Here is a 17,375-nt window from a genome sequence, read left to right as displayed (position 1 = left end):
TGGCGTCACTGCCGCCCAATCGCAGCCCGGGCCCCTCGGAACGGACACGGCTGGGGACCAATGGAGTGCGGCGAACCGCCAGTCCCCGCCGCCCGCTCCTGGCGCCCAATAGGGCCCAGCCCCCGGACTTCCCGGCCAATTCCTTATCGCTCGGGGTGTGGCGCTGGTATTTAGTCCCTCCCCCCGCCCCTGGGCGAGCGAGAGGCGCGTGCGCCACGGGAAGATCCACCTCACAACCCGGAAGCGAAGGACACAGGCGCCTCAGACAGGGTTCCGAATTCGGCACCCGAGGAAACTTGATAAGGGGTCAGCGAGGGGGAGGGAACGGGGGCCGGGCTCCCCTGGCCGAGCTGACGCGGCTTCTTCGGAGCGCTCTGTGCGAGGCCGGTGGCTGCCGCGGCCACCGATCGACTCTGCGCTGCCCCGCCGTAGCGGACCACAGCTGAAAGCGTCCCGACGCCTTTCCGGGTAGCGCCCTGCCCGCCGGCACCGCCCGCTATTGAGGCTCTCGGATTGGTCTGTGCCTAGTGACGTTGCAGGCAAGCCGCGTCGCCGATTGGCTGCGGTGTTAGGCGTGGCGCGCCGTCGCGGGGGCGGTTGGAACCGGCGCGGGGCGGTTGCAGCTCGTCCGTTGGTGGCCGCGCCGGAGCTGATTTCGCTCTGTGCTGGCTGCCTCTGCGGGGAGGAGAAAATCTGGGCGCTCTGCCCTGCTTTACTGCTTTAGAGTGTATCAGTTTGTGCGTCTCCACTGCGCCTCCAGCCATAAGTACAAATCAGTGCTAAAGAGATGATACTCCTTTCCCCAACTGATAAACTGAGCATCATACAGTTAAGTGCATGAGGATCTTGAAACAGGCTTCTAAATCGAAGGCACTCGGTATTTTTTGCTCCAATTCTGCTTTGCTACAGTTGTTCCCTGGTAATTTCCCTTTCCTCCTAGTGCCTTTGCGGCAGTGGCTGAGTTTCAATGGCTTTGGATGAGTGAGGTATACAAAACGATGTGGAATCCTTTCAGTCAAAGGTCATCATAATGATTAGTTTCAGTAAGCCTGAACTTTGAAACACTTGTCAGAAAGTTGATTTTAATAAGTATTGCTTAAAAAGAATTGATTTTGTTTCTCCTACATTCATTGTGTTCTCAGGATCCATGCCAAGCATCCTTCTCTGTTAAAAAGGTGAATGTTCAGTAAGTGATATATTCTTGCATATCTCTTAAGTGTGAGCTGCTCTCCATAAAAATGATCTACATAACAGTAACAAGCATCATAGGATGTTTTTCTTCTTTTTGAGGTAATTATAGTACTAAACCAGAGTTTTAGATCAAAATATTAAAATACCATGTAATGTTATTAGTAACAAACTGTGTTTCAGTAAATCAAAATACATTTGAATTTCAGATACATGACTAGTCTTGGATTATTCTAAAATACATGTGTGTGTGAGGAGGTCTTTTTTCCTTTTTGAAAATAAAAAATTCTTGTAAAGAATGGCAAGATAGAAATTACTTTATCCAACATATTTGTGAGCTTCAATCCAGAGCAAATACCCTAACTGGGTATGCAATTAAAATCACTAGCAATTTGTAACTACATCACTATTAGTAGAAGTCTTTAGTAGCGTATATGATAAGAACCATCTGAGAAGACCTTGGTCCATGTGCTGAACCATTGCTGCTTTTCTAAAATAATGAAGAAATACAAAGTTACCACAAGGCATGCTTGGATTTTTGTATTGCATGTATATCTGATTAAAAAAAAATGCAATAACCAGTAATAATTACCTGATGCTCTGTTCACCCCAGTTACTGAATCAGGAAATGGATTGGGAGCAGTTTGACTTGAACCCCAAAGTAATTGCTGCCCTTAAAAAAGGTAACTTAATCTGCAAACCTATAGCTAATAGGTCTTCCTTTAAATAATTGTATGTTTATGAATATAAATGTATAGACATACACCAACATTTTGGAACAGTAATTAAATATTTTGTAAGCTAATCTTGTGAGTAATTAGAAGTGACGGCTTCTCCCTCAATTCAGTGATTCCAAATACTTCTATATATAGTGTGTTTTGATACATTCACAGTAAATGTTGCCTGCTTAGATCACAAGAATCTAATCCTGCAGCGTAGATAAAGTCTATATACGTGACTAGTAGGAAGTGAAAAAAGTTTTCTTTTGTGCATAAGACTGTAATCCAGCCAAAAGTATTGATAAGAATTTCTCTAATTTCAGCTGACATAAAATCAGTGAAAGAGATTTTAACTCTTTCTGAAGCAGACTTGCAAAGACTGATGAAACTATCCAATGCAGATATACAGTATTTATTGAAAACAATCTCTCGCACGCTGAGGAAAAATAGTATGCTTACAGGTAATACAGCTAACAGACAAAAAAAGAAGTCATCTGTATAAATCATCAAATGTATTGTCATGGGGAGAAGGTATAGTTTTGGCTCCTAGGTAATAAGTAATATGATAAGTAATCTGAAAAATGAAAAGGTAAGTGTTTTGGTTATGCTGTAGTGAATGAGAGTCATTTCTCAGGATCAAGCCTTTTTAAAACACAACGAAATAATTTTTTCAACCTGGAAAAGTCGATTGGGGGAACACAAGATTTGCTTTTCCCTTGACAAACTCGTGCTCTCTCTCATTATTTTCCTTTTGGACTGAGACTAGTTGAAAAGCACTAGTTGAAAAGCTTGTCTGTTATAAACTACATAAATGATGTAATACAAACACATAATTCCAAATCTGCAGGCTTTGACAGCTCCTCCTGTATAAGTGCTTCGTGGTAGCTGTCCTTCTAATCTATTTCCTTGAGCTCTGTGTATCTTCAGGTCTTGGCCAGATGCCTGCTATGCTGTTTCATAGTCTGCTATAGCTTTCCATTTCCATAATTGCTCTGCTTGAACTGTATGGACACGATTTTCCCTGTGTGTAGCTTTCCACAGAGACTCTTTAAAGGCAGAGAAAAGAAAAAAAATATGGAGGAGGAAAGGATGCAGTGTAAACTATCTATTTTTGAACAAGGCATAGAAATATTAGATTGTGCATAGGAAGGGAAGTGGGGAAGACCAGGCTAATTTAGAAAAATCTCTCGCCAACAAAGAAAATATCTGTTGGAGATGAAACCTGAAGTATAGCCTCTGTATTGTATCATTGTGTTAGATACTAAATGGAACTTTTTCTTTCCTCCCTCTTCCCTCCCCTCCCCCCTCTCCCCTACTTAAAAAATATCCTTCAGCGCTTCAGCTCTACCAAGATAAACATCATCTCACTTCACAACACCAGAAACTAAGCCTGGGATGTTCAGCCTTAGATAACTTGTTAAAAGGTGGTATTCCTTTAGTGGGAATCACAGAACTTGCCGGCGAAAGTTCTGCTGGGAAGACTCAGATTAGTTTGCAGCTGTGCCTTTGTGTGCAGTATCCGTACAAATATGGTGGATTAGAATCTGGTAAGTACTGAAATGTATTGATTTATTTGCCATTTGGAGGAATATGCTGTCTTTAAAAGCATTATCTGTATGTTGAAGTAAATGTTGAAGTAAATGTTTTTATTCACTGAACATTTTATCCTTGTGCAATAGCATTAATGGTAAGCTAATTCATAATGCAGCATTATGGAGAGAAAAGCATATTCTGCACATGCCCTGCATTGCAGCATAATGTAATATAAAATCGCTATTGGCTCTTGTTTACTCACCTTCCAATGCGCACATGCAAACAACGTAGGAAAAGCATCACTGTCATAAGTACTTACTGACTTCTCAAATAAAAACCACGGCAAAACAGCTTGTCAAACTGGTAATTTTCCACAAGCATCTGTGGTATGTGGTATATATTCCCAGTTAGAGGTTTTAAATTTCAAACAGTATCTAGCTTGATTACACTAATTAAAATGATTTACAGAGTAAAATTAATGGAAAACTAGTTGAACAAAGCATTGTTTTGTACATGTGATTTTCTGGGTTTTGCAAAAATAAATAGATTTGTTCTTTGAATATGGCTTTTAACTGTCATCTGTCTCTGTCATCTTAATCTAACTTCTGATATTTTCTTTTGAATATTTTTATGCCTTTTTAAAAAGGGAAAAATCTGTCTCAGTTCTGAGAATTCACTGTCCCCGTAGTCTGCTTTAGTTGTTTTTTTACTGTGATCTTGCTCTTCTTTCCATATAACACTGGATTTACTTTGGCTGCTCTGTGGTTTGTTGTGGGGAAACTTCCTCAATTACTTCTTGTTCTGATTCTACCCATGAGGAGGAATCCTGAACTGTCCAAATGAAGCTATGATTTAAGGGGCAGAAATGAGCCTTTGACTTAATACTTCGCTTTAAGTTATGTCATTAATCAGAGCAGAAGCAAATATATGCTGTTCAGCTCCTTCCTGTGTTGCTGTTAACTGCTACAGATAGCATGAGTGAGAGTATATTTTCGTTCATGCCGGAGTGCTTCTATTTACGTTGGAAAAAAAGAACAAACCAGAACAAATTCAGAATACAGAAAGAGGAGCCAAACAGCCTGTTGGAATTTTTGCCTCTAGAATCTTCTTTCCAGAGCCACAGAGTGGCCAGTCTGCTGCTGTTTGTGTGTGGAGATGGTGGCTGTTCCTTAGCCCGTAGTGCTATTGTCATTGCTTCGTTGTGGTTGCATTCCCTATTTACCTGCTGCCAAGCATTTAATGAAGCAGCAGTAAATAAGATGGTCATCCTATTGATGCTCCTGTGAGAGGACCAGAGCATTTTTGAAGGGCTGAGAGGACACAACTTTTGAGGATCTTGATTCGACTACAGTATAAGTACATAAAGAAATCCTTGTTTTTAGAAACAGGTAATAAAGGGTACCTATCTTTGTGAGATTTGTTAGTAGGAGCTGCAACATAGCAGATCATCATAGTACGTCAGAGCAGATCTATGCTGAGCTTAAATTTAAAATTCTAAATCGTAATCACAATTACAACTAATATGTGGGATTTAGTGAACTGTTTTGTAAAATTAGAGTACTCCAAAATGAAGGAGAAAAAAAAAGATTTGATTCTTTTACAATCTAGCATTAAGAAATGTTGGGTTTCACATCAAGAAATAAAGGAAATAAAGCAATGAAGAGCTTTTTTTTCCCTTGGAAAACTTGGAGGAAGGAAAATAGTGGTGCTTATTAATCATCACAGAAGTCTAGCTCAACCAGTATAAGATGACAATACTTCCTGCTAAAAGTTTGCTAAACGTTAAAATTTATGGAGGTGTATTTCTTTCATGTTAGAAACTTTTGCCTTCTCTTAGGTGGTGATGTTGAAATACGTTTTTTGAGACAGTAGAGATTTACTGTGTATTCACTTTTTTTGATTTTGTGCTATTGTTATGTACAATGTTCAGCACTAGAAGGCTGGCAGCAAACCAAAAAATTGGGATGTCCTTTGCCTCAAGGTCTCTTTGTGCCATTCTAAGAATATCAGTTATGGTCTATTGCATATTGGGTGAACTTATATTCATGAGTAATATATGAATATAATGTGACAAATTCTGATTCTTGTTAACAAAGTCAGTTTAGTGCATGGCAGATTATGTTTCTAGGGCTGAAAATTCTTCCATGCCCTTATTTGAAGATTATCTACAACTTTTGAGGGGATTTTTTTGTTTGTTTTTGTTTTGTTTTTTGGTCAACAACCAGTGTAGTACATGTTGGTTATCAGCCTAAATGACAGTAAAGCATTGAGATGTGATAAAATAGCTAATTTCTATTTTTGTGTTTTGGAACTGTGGGGAAGGGTGCTTATGTGGTCATTCAGGACAACTTCCTAAGAGTGTCTCCAATCTTCTCTTTCAAAAGTGATAAATATCTGGACTCTTGATTTGCTGCTAGCGTTGAGAGCTTCCTAATAAACTGTAAATAGCGTGATGTCATAGGCTTTTCTCCTTGTATTGTACTGGTCTCTATTTAGGTTATGACAATCCACCTATCATTAAGATATCTGAACATTAAGTGCTGTGGCTTCATGATTAGACATTTTTAGTCTTTACTACTGGGTTTATTTGTCTGTGTGTTGCTTCTAACTTGAACTCCTGTAACTTTGCTACAAAGCACCACTTGTATCTGTAATGCATGGGTGCATATTCTTGCTAATTGAAGGTTTTTATTGTGGCTCAAACTGAAGATCCCAAACAGAAGTTGAAGAGCCTTACAAAGGTCCAATAGGATAGAGTGCTACTCTCCTTTTACTGTGAGACTTGAATTTTAGGCCAAAACAAAGTTCGTTCATTGTATTTTGTGTGAGTTAACTCTCTCAAGAAAGATCAAGAAGAAAATTACATTACCATCTTCTGAAATGACCAGCATTTCAAGAAGGAAAGAAGGTTACCTCACTGTATGCTTTGGAGGAGGCACAGATTAACCAGTTATGTACTGAGAATACAGTATCTGCTCTATTAGATTTCACTGATGGTTTGATGGGTAACTGATTTGGTGTTTACAGAACTGAACTGAGGCAGGAAACACCAGTCAGTCTGCACTGAAACTGTTCTTAAGAAGGAAATAATTTTGTTTGATTCTTAACACAAATGTTTCCCTGAAACAATTATTTAGCATGAGTAAATATGACCATTTAAACTTTAAAATCCCTGCTGTGACTTTACAAAGGGGATAGACTCTATATATTGGGCAGGTATTTAAAATTAGGTTGTTGGACCAGTAGCTCAGAGAAGACCAGATTTTTGCTTCTCTCGCTTTTTATTCTTCCCTAGAGGTATTATAGCTGCAGGATTACCTTGCTTGCCTTGATTTACTTGTTCATCATATACAAATGTGAAACTGAGACTCAGATGAGTATGTTTGTAATACAGTAGGGTTAGCTGATACTTTTAGTTTTCTTCTACACTATGATTGTTCCTATCACTGTTCTTACTAGTGTATTGAAGTTATCTGTGAGGAAAGTCTTTATCTTTAGTAGAAGTTTACATTTGTTTGTCTCCAGATAATTCTCTCTATATAGAATATATATTTTTTTTTCCAACAAGAACATTATGTTCTTTAGTTTGAAATATATTGAATGGTGCAATAGCTCTAGACTGGAAGGCAAATATCTAAACAATATAGTATCGGTTTCTGTAGAAATGTGAGTCTACATTTGAAAGGATATAAACAATGTGAAATAACAAACATTCTACCCTTTATGTAAACTGAGGAGAGTACAAAGGACATACTGTGTAAGGCAGGTCTGACTTTAAAAAGCAGATACACTCTCTGTCAGCCAGTATCTGTGATAAGAAATTCCTATCTTTCAGAATTACGCTGTGTTGTGCAAAAGCCAATCTGTTGTGAATAAGAATAGTAGACGAGAGGTCCAAAATGTTGCGCATAGGAACTGTTCTAGCCTTAAAACATTTCAACACAGGTGGGCTTAGCTTTTTTTAGTATGAACTCAGAACCACATGGGTTTAAGGAAGCTATATATCTTTCCTCCCACCTTCCTTGTCCTGCCTTCACCAAGTTCATCCAAAGCTATGGATTTGCACCATAAGGATTTGAGTTTTGTGACTTAAGTGTTGCAAGATATTACTGGTTTATCTGAGCAAATATTGATACCGGATATACATAACATGCATCGAATTTATGATTAGAAATTTGTCTCTACTCACTGGCTTTTTAAAAATCATGAAACTGAAAAATATGATTAGGAGTGTATGGAACTGCCTTCAGTCAAGTTACATACCTGCCTATTCGATATTCATTTACCACCCAAACTGACAGTGGAGAAATGATTCAGTTAGGAGAAGATAACCTAGAAAAATATTCAAGAAAGTTAAAGTTCACTGAATCAGCTCTTTAATAACTAGCTATTTAACTAACTTAAGCAGTTAAATTATACAATTTATTAAATAATATACTGTGTTTTTCTTGCCTTGATATTCATACCAGTTCATAGAATATTCAGCAAGCTATAGATGTCACTGTAAACTTAATGTATTCAAGTATCAGTGGATGTATTTTCTAATCTGATTTCCTTCTGCCTAAATGAAAATTTGCACATACACTCATTTGTGTCTACAAGTATTGCATATGAGTTCAACTTTTGTAATTATCAAATAAATTGTTTATGCCCACAGTTTCAAAAATTCAAAATTGCATCCACTCAACTAATACTTGAAATAGGAAGTGGGGAAAAATACAGAAACATTTATAGTTCATTTTTTTTTGTTTGTTTTAATACAGGAATCATGATCAGGTTGTGACTGCTCTGATTAATAATGTTTTATTTTAGTCCTCATTCAATGTCAAATGTTGTAAGCTGCTAAAAACCCTAAGTTCCCTCTGACATCACTACCAGTATATAATGAAATGAGGGGAAATTAATAGTATGGACTGAATATATTACTGAGAAAGGCTGTGGCAGCCGGAGCCAAGGGAGGTGAAAAGATGCTGAAGTATGTTTTGAAACTTTTCCTAGGTAGAATAGAAGGGTCGTCAGTGATGAATTTAGAAATTGTGGAAATGTTCCTTTGAAAGGAGAGGATAATGAAGAAATATTTTCCTTTCTGTTAATAGCTGAGGAGGACTTTAAAATCCCATCTGTCAAAGATGAACATTTTTTATTCAGTGGGCATGCATAAACTAAATTGCTCTAGCTGATAGCTTTCTGCATACTTAAAAACAAGACTTTCTGGGCTTTGGAAAAATAATGAATTTTTTTGATATTTCACAAATGAAGTAGGGCAATTTATAAAAGAATTCATGGTAGAGAAGTAGGAAAGGTTAAGCTGAAGAAACAAGTTTAGTCTTCAAGAAAATTAGGCTTATGATCATGCTTCTCTCTTTTGTAAGAGTTCTCAAAATTCAATACCTTGTGTTATTCAGGTGTCAGCAAAATATTTTTATTTGGAATGGAAATATCTTAATGTTTCCTTAATCCAGTCCTGTGCTCTTCCAGGTCCTACTATGGGATATAGTTTTGTATTTTTTCTGTGGAATATGTTGTGTGTTTCGAAGTTGCAACTAGCAATGGAACTCTGCTCCCTGGAAAGCCAGTGTAGAAAATGGACTGCTGGGTGGAAATACTGAGGATTTCTAGTGCTGCCAAGCACATCAGCTGCCAAGCTCTATTAGCATCAGAGTGGGCTTACATGTAATCCTGTAGTTATTAGCTGTTATTTTCAGATGATTTTTGCTAATTCTACAATAACAGCAACAGTTTTCTAACAAAATACTGTACATAATCATTTTTTTCCTCCAAGATCTTTGACATGTATAGTTAACTTTCTCTACAGTAGTACATACTTGTTAACCAGAACCTGCAGTAAAAATATATAGACATCACTGATAGTAATGTGATGAAGTATAATACTTTTTATCTAATGTACCATTTTCAGGAAGAGTTAATTGGAGTGAGAATGGATGACTGATCCTCTTTAAACTGTTTTACAAGTTATGGCAAAAAGTACCCCTCCATATATAAATTTGATATTGAGAAAGTTCAAAAGGGTGAGTGAAATTAATTAAATTAGACTTGGTAGTCTAAGGCAAAATACGTAGTATTAATGTTACTCTATTTGTAGTTGAAAGCATTATGGTACTCAATCATCCCAGTTAGGCAGGCAGGTGTTCTGCAGCCATGCAAGAAGAGTGACACCTAGTGGACCACGGGAGAGTACAAAACCACGTTTTTGCCAGAAGGCACTAAAAGGGTATCTGGCAGCTACAGGAAAGTCATAGCAGCGCTTTCTTGTGGTTGTTCATTGTTGATGCAAAAGGGATGTAGAAAAGTAAAAAGAATTTCCAGTTAAGTGTGCTTAGCTTTTAAGTACATAATGCATTGTTTTGTTTTGGGGCTATTAAAAAAACTGTTTGTGTAAGAGCCATGATTTAGTAACAGAGGCTGTTTTCTGGATTGTAGGAGCAGTCTATATTTGTACAGAAGACGTATTCCCAAGTAAACGTTTGCAGCAACTCATAGATCAACAGCCTAAGCTGCGTGCAGATGTTCCAGCTGAAATCATTCAGAAAATCAAATTTGGAAACAGCATTTTCATTGAGCATGCAGCAGACCTAGTAAGTAGTAGCATGACTTTCAATCATTATAATGCTATAATCTAGTTACCACAGGAGTTTTCTTGGTGTAGAAGAGCTTGCAAAAGACTGCAAGTGACCTAAGATTTACAATGAATACTTACTACTTTATCTCTGCAAATTAGCATTAGAAAATTGAGTCAGGTCTTCAGGAGCTAACTCTTTTACTTAGTGTTTCATTGTGAAAGATTGAGAGATATTCAAAGATAAATATTGATCTTTTTTAGAAGGAATGATTTGGTGGGTTTTATAAATAATTACATTAAAAATTTGTAGCAGTATTGCTGCTGGTTTTACTATAGCTCCTGGAGAGGTCCTGATTAAGTTTGTAGACAGCATACAAATATGTATGCAAAAGGTGGTCCATATTTGCAATATAAGACCAGAGGTAATGATTTTAAAATCAAATGGATAGGAAGGAAGGACACAAATGATACCCAGAATAAGTAGTGGCACAACATAACAGCTGTAAAGTTGCTGTCTTTCTCCTTCTCTCATTTTTAGACAACTTAGTAGAGCTGAGGGGGAAAAAAGATACTAACTTCAATATTGCGTTCTTGCCTTGTAAAGACACATGTATGTGCTTTCTGATCTCTTAAATGGGCTCACTTTAAAAAAAAGAAGGGATAAAAAAGAAAAAGCCTTTGATAGTACAATACTACTGCTTTTGTCAAGAGCAGCTAATTTAATAGAATGGATCTTACTGCAATTCAGATTTGAGAATTACAATCTAGTTCTAATAGCTGTGGAGTATTGAAAGATATTACATATAATTTTGGTTGCATGTAAGCTTTTAGCCATGAGCTCCTATTTCTTCGTAAAGAATGGCACCAATCAAAAGAACTATAACTGTCTGGTTATTGTTTGTGGCTTTTTTTTTCTAATGTTGCCCCTGAATCATTGATACCTAGAAGCTAAGATTATTGTACGCTTGCTCTCCTTTTTACTCAGCTATTGTAGACCACTGCTAAAGACAAGATGTGGCTAGAATAGCCTTTACTCTGACGAGTATGACTATTATTATATGAAGTTACACTCTGCAAAGTATTTGCTAGTAAAAACTTCCTGTAATTGGAAAGTTTGGGTGTCTTCGAAATATTCAATTGATAAATCTTTTTTATGAAAAAGAGGAAATAAGTTGCAGATACTGTATTAATAGGACTTTTGACCAAGGTAGGTTTGATATAGTAGGTGTGTATTTTATTACGAAACATCATTAGCGGAACAGCAGGATAGTCTTTAACTTCTGTTTTGAATGTAATGCTAGTCTTGAGTCCTCAGTATTTCAGTGAGAACTACTGCTGCAAAATAGGAGTGGGTCAGGACTTTACTATTGCATTCTTGAGATCTGGGAGCAGCTGTACATACTTGATTTAAGTGAGTACAGCTGCAAATAACTTCAGTAGATTGTTCATGATATACACAGGCTGTGTATAGCTTCCTTTGTTTGTTTTAGATAAAACCATAAGACACCTCTTAAATTTTTACCAGCAAAACTTACAGATCCACAAACTTATTCTATGATTAGAAACTCTGACAGCTTACATTTAAGTGACTATCTTAATCTTACAAATATTATTTGAATTATTTCAATCTCAGGGGTTTGTATTTTGTGATAGGACACCTTCCACAACTGCATTACTAAAAGGATTTCTTTACTGCTCACAAGAGGCATGGTGCGGCTGGTGGTCATAGACTCTATTGCAGCTTTGTTTCGATGCGAATTTGGAGTTTCAGACTCTGTTACGAAAGCTCGGTATTTGCAGATGTTTGGAGCACAGCTACACAGCTTAAGCACTAGATTCAGGACTCCAATAATGTGCATTAACCAGGTACAACATGACAAATACTTCTTACTTTATAAGGCCATTATATTAATGGTTGTTGGGGGGAAGGTTTGTGTAGACAGATTTGTAGGTGTTGCTTTTAAAGGGATGCTGTCAACTGAGTCTTAATGACAAATAGAAACTTCCAGTTTCTTTAAACCAGTTTAAACCAGTAAATTTTAGCTTTTTCAAAATTTATCATTTAAACTTGATCGGACAGGCCTTTGAAAGTAGTAAATTCATTAGGAATTACACAGCTTTTTGAGATTTGAGTATCAGTACCTTTTATCTACACATACAAAAGCTTAAGTATGGAAAAGGTGTGTGTGGTGTGAGGTTTTTCTTTAGTGTTTCTTTTAATAGATTCAGCATCTAATAGCAGTTACATTCATACAAACTTTATCTAGCTAAATTGTTGAAGTGCTGTGAACTAAGCTAACACTTCACAACTCCTTTAGTTAACTTTGAAAGAAAAGGGGTTTTATATATTAAATTCAATATTTTGAATTTTATTGGCTTCATTCCCTTTCCTTCTGTTTGCCAAAAATAAATACATAACTACAAGTCAACTTCAAATATTACTTTTCTGATTTAGGTGACTGATGCAGTGAGTGAATCAGAAGCTGCTCAGTGCAATTGTAGGTAAGTCATCTTCTGCAAAAGGAAATGTAACAATGTCATACATAGAAGCATATAAGCAGCGTATTTTTCTTTAACTTCCATATAAACTATAAGAACATATTAAGAGCAGCAGTGGAGCTACCCAACAAGTTGTATTTGCTGGAGAGCAGTAATACCTACTGTGCTGTAAGTTGGAAGGAAAAAAAACCACATAGTATCCAGTTATGTGGTAACCCGTTACCACAGGGAGTAGGTTGGGGAAAAAATTCTCTGGAGTTAATGGCTGCTGTACTTGGTAACACTGGAGAATTTGTATCTCTTCTTGTTTCTGATATAATTGGGTATATTTTCTGTCTGTTTAGAAAAATATAGCAACTCAGCCTTGTGGGTGGTGGTGGTTGTTGCTGTTATAAGAAAAAAATCTGAGCAACAACTGTTTTTTGACATCAAGAGATTAATAGAATTCAAGCAGATAGAGTTTTGTTTGAAGGCTAATGATAATCTTAATTTATTACATAAGCTAGGAGTTAAAAACATACTTCTTTTTGAGAAGTTAACATAGGCCCTCCTGATTCAGAATTTGACAAAGAAGAAGATAACTGTAACTCTTTACTGGAGAGATTGTATATTCTCCAGGAAGAAGATTGTTTTAAGCTTTGATAAATTGAAAAAATATATATATTTTATATATATATGTGTGTGTGTGTATATATACACACACACACGCACACATACACACCCCACATACATGCATGCATACATATATAAATAGTGTTATATCTATCCAGCATTTCTAAACGTAGCTTCTAATGGAATTCAGGGCCAAAAGTATTTTAAGTTCAAACACTTTTCTATTACTATTTTCCTGCTGCAAGAGGGGATTCTTCAAGACAGAGGCAGGTATTCACCATGGCTGAAGTTTGAAGAATGACTGAACTATTCTGTATAAAAGCACTCTTCCTCTTCCAGCTCTCAGCTGACTATAGAGGAAACCTAGCGTTTACTGTTGTGAGTACACTGTGTAATCTCTACAGCTTTAAATAGAGCAAATGGTACTAAATATATAAGACAGTAGATGATTTTTAGTTATAATCAAACTCAAGGTGTTTCATATTAAATTCATACATGTGGAAATCTGCAATGCTTTCTTTATAGTGCAGTGGATAACAGAGTTTCTCCAGCACTTGGAATAACCTGGGCAAATCAACTGCTAATGAGATTGATGGTCAGTCGAGTATCACAACCTGAACAGTTTTCTGGAGTTATGTTACACCACACTGGAAGTGTGAGGACTTTAAGAGTAGTTTTTGCTCCCCATCTCCCTCCATCTTTTTGCTACTATACAGTAAAATTGGAAGGTGTGAAAGGAATAAATCCATTGCATAGTATGGCATCATGCTTCAAAAATTCATAGAATTTACTGTGCTACATGAAGAATTTTTAGTAACCTGAGGCTGCTCGCAGATGAGAGAAATGGATCCTGAAATACATAAAAGGTGACATGACAATACATTTTAAAGCGTCTTCTCCATTGTGAAAAGCTGCTGTTTCTATATTTAGATATATCATCAGCTTTTCATCTTGAGGTAAGTATTCTGAAGGAGAGTAAAGCTGTGGCAGGTAAGACAGCATAATGCAGTGTGATGTGGAGATCGCTATGTTAAGGAGACCTGACTTTTAATTTTTTTTAATAGCACACTACTCTAAAAACAGCATAACTGCAATAATATACCTTTTCTGCTCTCAGACCCCAAAGGGGCACAAATTCAACCAGTTAATGCTGCCTGCTTGTATGTCTAGTTCTCATGTTGGCATTAAGCATAGCCATTTTTCTATTTTTAGGGCCTCACAAATAACCTTTGTCACAGATCAGCTGACTTCTTTTAATAAAAACACTTGTTCTTCATGTTAGGACAAACAGGAAGAAAGACCTTAAAGTACTTGATAATTTTAATCAAATTACTTTTTTTTTTTTTTTTTTTTTTTTTTTTTTTTTTTTTGACTATGTAACTTCTACATGTTATCTGGAAAAGTAAAGAAAGAATTATAGGGTCACACAAGCAGTGGTAGCTATGAGAGGCAAAACAGACCTAAAAGGACAGGATTAGTCAGTCACAGATCCAGAGATTCCACTAACATTATTCATTCCAGCCTGCTCTTTTTCCACTTTTCCTGCTTTCCAGCTTGCTTTCCTCACAGCAAAAGCCTGTTTAGCCTCTTCCGTTTAAACAAGCCAACGGCACACCCCAACCCCCTTGTTCTGTTTGCCTTTGTCTGAAACTCACTGAGTGGTAACCAGATGGTGTCAGAGCGTGAGCTCCATTCATGTTCTTGGCTATACAGGTGGCTCTGTTCTGTAAGGTGTATTTAGTGTTCCTGACTGTTTTCTGGTTCTACTCATCTTATTTCTGTAGTGTCTGTTTTCTAAACAATTTTTGCCATTGCTGTTCAGTGCAGGGTGGTGGTCTCCTTGCCTTACTGTCCCTCTGCCTTCTCTCTGCAAAACCTTGTTCAAAAACACAAGCAACTCGCTGGTGAGCTTTCTACTGTAGATTAGTGCTCTATCTAGCTAGCTCTACAAATCAAGGTATTAGCTGTCCAACACCTTCCTGTGAATCTCCACACAGGCTTATCAGATCTAAAACAGCTTTCCTTCCTTCCCTTGCTGCTCTGTATTTCAAAGTGCAGTAGACTATACTGTTGTCTTCTCTGCTGTGTGCGCCTATGCATAAGCAATGATCACTGTATGTCCTTACAGCTAGGCCCAAGCTAAATCTTGCTGTGTTTTCTGAATGGCACTGTTGGGTGTTTTCATCCATTCACGGAGCTATAGCTCTTTCCAGGGGTTTTCATTATCTTTACATTGTTTCCTTTACAGCTTGCTTTTTGTTACTGTTCATCACATCTTTTTCTGTCCTCTGCTACAGTTTCCCTTTCCAGCCATCATCACTTGCATTACATTCATTGTGAAAGCCAGCTAGATGAAAAGTTACTTAGGCATGTTTTCTAAAGACATTAGACCTCATTCTGCCTGTGCGACTTGGATGGCTCACTTGTATCAGGTACTTGTTAAGCTTTCAGGCAGGATGCCCAAAGGCAGCATCTGTCTCATTCTGGTCTTTTGTTTTCCTTTAAAATTACGTTTTCAGTTAAGCCTTTCTGCTAATGAGAACATTCAGTTCTCCATGGTCTATAATAAAAAAATTCCTTCTAGGGTAAGTACAAGGGGCCAGTTCTGTAGTCATAAAGCTCTTTTAGTTTTGTGAGGCTCCAGTCCATTGTTAAAGCGTGAGCATCTTCCCTCAGTACCATCACGCAGTAAAATGTAAGTCCAGGATCATTCCTTTTACATTCTTCAAGTACATCACAACCCTACTACATTTCTGGTAGGAAATCTTCCTTTCCCCTATCCCCCTGTAATAGTCTTCAAGGATGCCTCCGTGTCTTGTCACAGCACACAGCTGGGCAGCATAAAGGAAGTTTTGTGCAGCTGTTACAAGTCTGCTGGGAGCCTCCGGCAGCAGACCTCTCAGAGAACAGAAAAGTACGATGCAAGAAAGTGAGATGTAAGACGAGATGGCGAGCATGACTGCCTCAGGGAAGTCCTTCAGCAGAATATACACAGGCAGGCCTTGGCACTGAAGGAAGGACACTCCAAGCAGGACTTCTGAGACCCCCTTCTGTTGTGCAATAGCATAAACTGAAATTGACTTTAAAACCCCTTTTTAATGCCTTATTCAGCTCTGTATATTCAAAAAATGACCATGCTGTCTTGTGTTTTTAATAAAAATCCAACCACGAAAATTACAAGTGTACTCAGTCTAAAGAGAAAATTAAACTGCTGTAGGTTAGAGCTCAGGGTACCTCTGTACGTTCCACCCCCTCCTTGAAACATTTTAATGAAGATGAACAAATGTACCATTGCTAACACTCCTATTACTGTTTTCTATTCCTGGCCTATTTATCTGGGACAGGGACTTTAAACAGTATTTTGCACATCCTACTATAAAAATAATTCTTTTTTAAAAAATAAAAGCTGTCTGCTATTGGAGTTGATTTGTGAGAACTCCTGAGGAGGCGTTTGCTGATTCCAGTTACAGAGCGTCATTAAAGCCCAGGCAGGCGAGGACCCCTGGGGCCTGCCTCACTGTGAACCACTCAGTCAGGATAGGTCTTGTCTGTTTTGTAATACTGTGGTAGCTCAGGCTGAAACCTCACTGCTCTCTGGAATAAGATGGAAGCATTAAAGAACCACAGTTAATTCTGTAACTTAAGTCCCAGTTTACTTGATGGGAGGAAAGGGGAGGGAGAGAAAGGGGAGTTTTACTAACTAACTACTTTAAATAATACCTTTCTTGAGCAAATCTTTGCCATTGCCCATTTTGGTCCTTACTTGACTCTGCAGCTGAATCTGTGTTGGAACACTTTGCAGTACGCTTCCCAGCTTAGTGTCACACACAATCTGAATCTCTAGCACCTAACAGATCCCCATATTTATATTGCAGTCAGTCCACTAGTTAAATTTTCATCTGCAGTTTTACTAAAAATATTTAAAGCATCTATCCTTTTCCTGAACTGCACTTACTTCCAGAGCTTATAAACCTGTGAAGAGTAGATGCCCCAAGTTATTTTGAGAAGCATCTGCTCTGCACAAAATCATCCATCAACAGTTACACTTGCTCTTCATTTTAAAAGCACTGCTTTGGCAGTAGTAGTTTTAAATAATAAACACACTCTATTTAAGAACCTTCCATTTATACAGCTTTATTCATCTTTGGATTTCACAATTGAGATTTGCTTTTATACAAGAAAAATCCAAGTAAGTAATTTTTACATGAAAGATTTACATTCTAGAAGGTGTAAGTATACCTATC

The 17,375-nt window shown here is 37.5% G+C and overlaps 1 protein-coding gene across 4 annotated transcripts; it reads left to right on the top strand.

Annotated features, from left to right (window-relative positions):
• The first annotated feature begins 253 nt into the window (after positions 1–253).
• On the top strand, positions 254–16,305 carry XRCC3 (X-ray repair cross complementing 3). Of its 4 annotated transcripts, XM_062576994.1 has the most exons (9): positions 254–516; positions 1,143–1,290; positions 1,802–1,871; positions 2,231–2,368; positions 3,242–3,454; positions 9,882–10,036; positions 11,674–11,886; positions 12,476–12,522; positions 13,657–14,433. In XM_062576994.1, exons 3-9 carry the CDS (start codon positions 1,817–1,819, stop codon positions 13,913–13,915), a joined length of 1,080 nt encoding a protein of 359 aa, XP_062432978.1. In that variant the 5' UTR covers positions 254–516; positions 1,143–1,290; positions 1,802–1,816; the 3' UTR covers positions 13,916–14,433. The 4 variants fall into 4 exon arrangements, 3 of the variants coding, with proteins under 3 accessions (XP_062432978.1, XP_062432977.1, XP_062432980.1); XR_009958534.1 differs by lacking the exons at positions 254–516; positions 1,143–1,290 and adding an exon at positions 15,956–16,305 and having other exon boundaries at positions 1,547–1,871; positions 13,657–14,087; XM_062576993.1 differs by lacking the exons at positions 254–516; positions 1,143–1,290 and having other exon boundaries at positions 1,547–1,871.
• The last annotated feature ends 1,070 nt before the right edge of the window (positions 16,306–17,375 follow it).

This window comes from Rhea pennata, chromosome 5, assembly GCF_028389875.1.
Source record: "Rhea pennata isolate bPtePen1 chromosome 5, bPtePen1.pri, whole genome shotgun sequence".
Taxonomy (NCBI): Eukaryota; Metazoa; Chordata; class Aves; order Rheiformes; family Rheidae; genus Rhea; species Rhea pennata.
This window is presented reverse-complemented; position numbering and strand designations above follow the sequence as displayed.